The 5,788-nt window shown below is 36.1% G+C and overlaps 1 protein-coding gene across 1 annotated transcript; it reads left to right on the forward strand.

The window, feature by feature from the left end:
* The first annotated feature begins 4,573 nt into the window (after window positions 1-4,573).
* Window positions 4,574-5,515, forward strand: LOC118523350 (olfactory receptor 9K2). The gene has a single exon (XM_036072863.2). It carries the CDS (start codon window positions 4,574-4,576, stop codon window positions 5,513-5,515), a length of 942 nt encoding a protein of 313 aa, XP_035928756.2.
* Window positions 5,516-5,788: the final 273 nt, after the last annotated feature.

Below are 5,788 nucleotides of genomic sequence, written 5' to 3' on the forward strand. Positions count from 1 at the left end.
CAGGTAAACAGCTTCTGGATTCTGAGTTTATTGTTGAGACCAAGGGGAAGATGGAAAGAAAATATCAACTATTGCCCGTGACCAGTTGCATATGTGAGGACTTAGGAGCTACCATTATTTTCTTCCCTTTAAGTTTACTATATTACATGATATGTCTTTATGGCAGTTACTCAACGATTTAATTTTTTTTAAAGAGTTTATTTATTTATTTGACAGAGAGAGACACAGTGAGAGAGGGAACACAAGCAGGGGGAGTGGGAGAGGGAGAAGCAGGCTTCCCGCGGAGCAAGGAGCCTGATGCGGGGATCGAACCCAGGACCCCAGGATCATGACCTGAGCCAAAGGCAGATGCCTAATGACTGGGCCACCCAGGCGCCCCTCAATGATTTAATTTTTATCATATACAAATTTGGATTTTTTGGACTGATATTGAACAATTTAAAAAATATTTGAAGTTTATACAGTGACTGTTGAGAAATTACTTACTCAATATGTGACACCTGGACAAACAACTTTTAAGCAATTAAAATTACAATCGGAGGGGGAGATGAACCATGAGAGATGATGGACTCTGAAAAACAAACTGAGGGTTCTAGAGGGGAGGGGATTGGGAGGATGGGTTAGCTTGGTGATGGGTATTAGAGAGGGCATGTTCTGCATGGAGCACTGGGTGTTATACGCAAACAATGAATCATGGAACACTACATCAAAAACTAATGATGTAATGTATGGTGATTAACATAACATAATAAAAAGAAAAAAAATTACAATGTGAACCGAACTGTAAATACAGTTAATCATTATTTAACCTGTACTTAAGGAATTAGAGGGCATTTGCTCGGCTAATTTGCCCCACATCATCCCCATGCTATTGTACTTCTAATTATCAATTATTATTGACAAAATATAGCTAAAAAATAAATATAGAGAGTTTTAAGTGAAAATGAGTGAACTTTATGACTAGGAGAAAAATTTCCCTAAAAATATATTTCATGACACAGTATTTTCTTTCATATCTATGTCAATTAACCTACCGTAAGTTTTGTTGTAATGATGTAATGACAAATTGAAATGCTTCTTTTTCAGTGAAGAAACTAAGACTGACTGAAAGATCCTTTTGGTCTCTTTCAAAGGATTCACACAAGAAAAGAAAAAAATAAACTGTTGTATGTATTTTGACTCCTAGTAAGTTTAGGCTCTTCTTTTTCCTTTCTTTTTCTTTCTTTCTTTTTTTTTCCTTTTCTTTCTTTTTCTTTTTCTCTTCCTTTTCCTTCTTCTTTTTCTTTTCCTTTCCTTTCCTTCCTTCCTTTCTTACTTTTATTTTTTTTTTTCCAGATCTAGAGCCTCTGTGGTCCTCATGGATCTTGGCTCTGGAGCCTGGGTACCTTAATAACTTATGCTTCCTTCTTTCCCAGGGGGACTATCTCCCAGAAGGTAAGAGAAACCTCAATGCTGTAATTATTTGAAAAAGTTACACTGTTATGGTAAAATCAAAGCCAGTATAGATGACTGCTGCTGATATTCTGGTAGATGATCAGAGATTCCTGATGGCTCAGGACCTCTACTTACATATCCAAGGTAATCTACTTTACTTCTTTAAAAGCATTCAGCATCTGAGAGTGCAGGACAGAGAATAGCCTGCGGATTGATTCCTCAGGTTCACTTTGTATAACTGTAGAATATAATTCCTGGAACTGTTTCAGTATTTGCAAAGCATCATTTGGAAAATTTATCTTCTGTCTCTTCCACAAAGGAGTATAGCATTTTTCAAGGAATCAACTACCTAAGGAAAGTACAATTTTTAATTAGATCAACAAAGGAAATTAGCCCAATTTCTCTATGGGAAGAACTAAAACTGGGATGATAAACATGGGTTTGGAATTTTTTGGGAGGAGGGATTCATTTTATCTTGACATAGTGGTTATTAGAACTTGTAGCATGGTCATTAATTAACTTTATGTTTACCCTTTCTAGAATTAAGACAACAACAAGAATAAAACATCAGGATTCTGCGGCTTCCTTTTCAGAATCTGACAAAATACCAAACAATATAAGATGAGAGTAAATCTTAAAACATGTGAGTTTTGACAAGTAATAAGTCACAAACAGATTACTTGTTTATTGGGTACTCTAGGAAAGACTCTCCCTTTTCTAGGTATAAATGTCTTTGGGCATAAACTTATTAACATTAGAACAAGTTTGATAGGAATAAATCTGGATAATTAAAATGATCTCCAATCTTACCCCTGGGGGAGATTAGAAGAAAATAAATAAAATATATTTAAGAAATATATCATGACTACTTTAGGCTCTCTTTTCACCTTTTAAGTAAGTATTTTATGCCTCCTCAGATCTCAAGTATTATCTATTTAAAATTTTGCTCTTTTATAATACAATGATTTGCATATTTAAGTTTTGATGGAGCTGGTGAATAACAAAAATATAACAGTAAGACGCCATGCCACTTTTCTGTCAGTCATCTCTTTCTTGGGCAAGATATTACACTTCTCTCAGATTTCTTTATTCTTTTTAGTGTTTGACATTTTCTCTGATTCCTTCCCTCAACTTAGAATGGTTTATCCAAAAAAATAATATCCAAGACATATTGTTAATTTTCAACCTAATTAGTGCTGATTATTTTGGTGTGCATTGTTGGATTGAGCACAGAAAGATATGATAAATATAATAATAGTTAATATCTGTCAAGTGCTTATTCTGTCAAAAATGGTACTATTTACATGCACTGTCTAAGGACTCCCAAGAAAACTTTGGGAGTTATAGTGTTTTCATCCCTGGTTTATGCGAGGATACAGTGGTATAGTAACTTGCCAGAAGTTACAGCAATAACTTAAATACCATAAGTAGGTTATATCGAGGATATAAGCAAATTACATAAATCACTTAGTCCAAGGTCCCAGTTAGTAAATGTGAGAAGCAGCCCCAGACGTTCCTGTACTTAAACCTAAACACATGCTAACCATTTGAGTATTTCAAAGTCTTCAAGTTTTTCTGATTTTGTATGCTTAATTGTCATTCAATCGTATATCTATATAATAGATATTGATTAATCGCAATCTGCCAGACACAGAATATTGTGCTGACATGTATGAGGACAAGTTGAAGTTTTGATCTTAAGGAATAACTTATTAATACTCAATATGAATATTAAAATATGGTGATAATAGCTATTATCCTTGGGAGCATGATATATGCAGACATGTTTTAACATAGGTTGAAAGATTGGAGAACTTATTTTGGGGACAGGAAACTTTAACTCCGAAGTACAAATAGAAGTAAATCAAGTAAAGGAACCAGCTTATTATAAAATGTGGTAATCTGCAGTGATTAAGAATGCATGGATTCTGGAGCCACATTTTTTTACTACAGATGCCAATTCTGACCCAAGTAGGTGGCTATCAACAGACTTCACTTCTCTGTATCTTAGTTTCCCCATGTGTAAACAAGGGAATAAAATAGTACTCACCTCGTATTATTGTTGTATGGATTAAAAGAACTAGTATAAATGCATTTAGAAGAGTGGCCAGCATATAAAAAGTGCTCCATTATTGTTATTATTATTGTTATTTAGGCAGAACCATGCATAGAGAGCCCTGGGAGGACAGAAAGAGTGACCATATTGTTAACACAATCAGTTCAAATCCTTAGTTGAGCTGTCAAGTAAATGAGGTATGATGGCTGTGAAAGTCATATCCTAGGCAAATAAGAACGCAATCAACAATCCCTTATGTGTGTTTTTTTGTTCAGTATCTTTTTCTTTTTCTTTTTCTTTTTTTCCACTATCCTTTTCTAAAGTAACCCTTCCATCTAGACTACCTGTAGGCCTTCTTAAAAAAACTATGAGCTGCAGGCTGATGAAATGCTGGGAAATGATCATTATGAAGGGGCTGCAGAGGCCCACCTGGGAGAGAAATACTAGTATTTCCGTCCTAATAATGTTTGTGTTTGTTTGTGCACAACTTTGATCTTAATGAGTAAATAACTTAGATCACAATTCAAAATTTCCATTACCCACAAAAAGTAATTGTAAGTCGTTTTTAAATTCAGTCTTAAGTCGTTTTTAAATTCAGTCACTTTCTTTGTATCTGCTGGTTTGTAATGTAAAGTTAGGTTTTCCTAAAGCAGGCTGCTGAATCCCCTAATCACTCCAGATGTAGGTACTGTAATTCTTTCCCAAATGTCGTCTATTAAATTATGTGTGCTCTCTTCCAATTAATCCTTCATGACAATGAATTTATTACATAAATCATGATTCAGAAACACACACAGAAGTGATACTTACAAATGCATTTGGGTGGAAAGGAATTGCATTAGATCAGAGGAAAAAAAATCTAATTCCACCACTTGCAGAAAGAGGGACATAAAACTAACCTTTTGATTCATCATCAGTTGCAATGGTTTAAATTTAAGTCACAGTGATTTTATAAAATTAAAATGAATGATGACTATAGAATAGGTCTGTAAGTCCTAATTCTACAATGATCATTTGTAGCTAGGATTAAAGCCCAGAGTTCTTCTGTTTATTTTTCCTTGTGCCTCTCAGCAGGTTTCTGCCATGGGTGCCAGGGGGACAAGCAATCACTCAGAAGTGACTGACTTCATTCTTGTAGGCTTCAGGGTCCGCCCAGAACTCCACATTCTCCTCTTCCTGCTCTTTCTGCTTGTGTACGCCATGATCCTTCTAGGGAATGTTGGGATGATGACCATTATTATGACTGATCCACAGCTGAACACACCAATGTATTTCTTCCTAGGCAACCTGTCCTTCATTGACCTCTTCTATTCTTCTGTTATTGCACCCAAGGCTATGATCAACTTCTGGTCTGAGAGCAAGTCCATCTCCTTTGCAGGCTGTATGACCCAGTTCTTTCTCTTTGCCTTGTTCATTGTGGCTGAGGGATTTCTCTTGGCAGCCATGGCTTACGACCGCTTCATTGCCATCTGCAACCCACTCCTCTACTCTGTCCAGATGTCAACTCGTCTCTGCATTCAGTTGGTGGCTGGTTCCTATTTTTGTGGCTGCGTCAGCTCAATTCTTCAAACAGGCATGACATTTACTTTGCCCTTTTGTGCTTCCCGGGCCATTGACCACTTTTACTGTGATACTCGCCCACTTCAGAGGATTTCTTGTTCTGACCTCTTCATCTATAGGATGATTTCTTTCTCCTTATCAGGCATCATTATCTTACCTACCATCATAGTTATTATTATTTCTTACTTGTATATTGTGTCCACAGTTCTAAAGATACGCTCCTCTGAGGGACGTAAGAAAGCCTTCTTCACTTGCAGCTCTCACCTAGGAGTCGTGAGTGTACTGTATGGTGCTGTCTTTTTTATGTATCTCACACCGGACCGATTTCCTGAGCTGAGTAAAGTGGCCTCCTTATGTTACACCTTAGTCACTCCCATGTTGAATCCTTTGATTTACTCCCTGAGAAACAAAGATGTCAAAGAAGCTCTAAAGAAACTTCTAGAGAAGAGAAATACACTTGCTTGATTTTTATTTCTTTTCTACCGTTGATTTTGTGGCAATTTCTGTCATACTCCTTGTGGCCATTAGTGAAAATTATTCTCCTGAGCATCATAAAATATATTATCAGAACTTTTTCAAGGTGAGTTACTTGGAATGCTGTTAATCCTGAATATCCTGGATATTGGAGATGTACTGGATATTAGATCATTTTTCAAGGTGAAACTCACACTATCTCAAATACGACTTTGTTTCACAGAATTGATTTCTATTTATTTTAATGGCTTGCTGCAGAATCTG

Source organism: Halichoerus grypus, chromosome 6, assembly GCF_964656455.1.
Source record: "Halichoerus grypus chromosome 6, mHalGry1.hap1.1, whole genome shotgun sequence".
NCBI lineage: Eukaryota > Metazoa > Chordata > Mammalia > Carnivora > Phocidae > Halichoerus > Halichoerus grypus.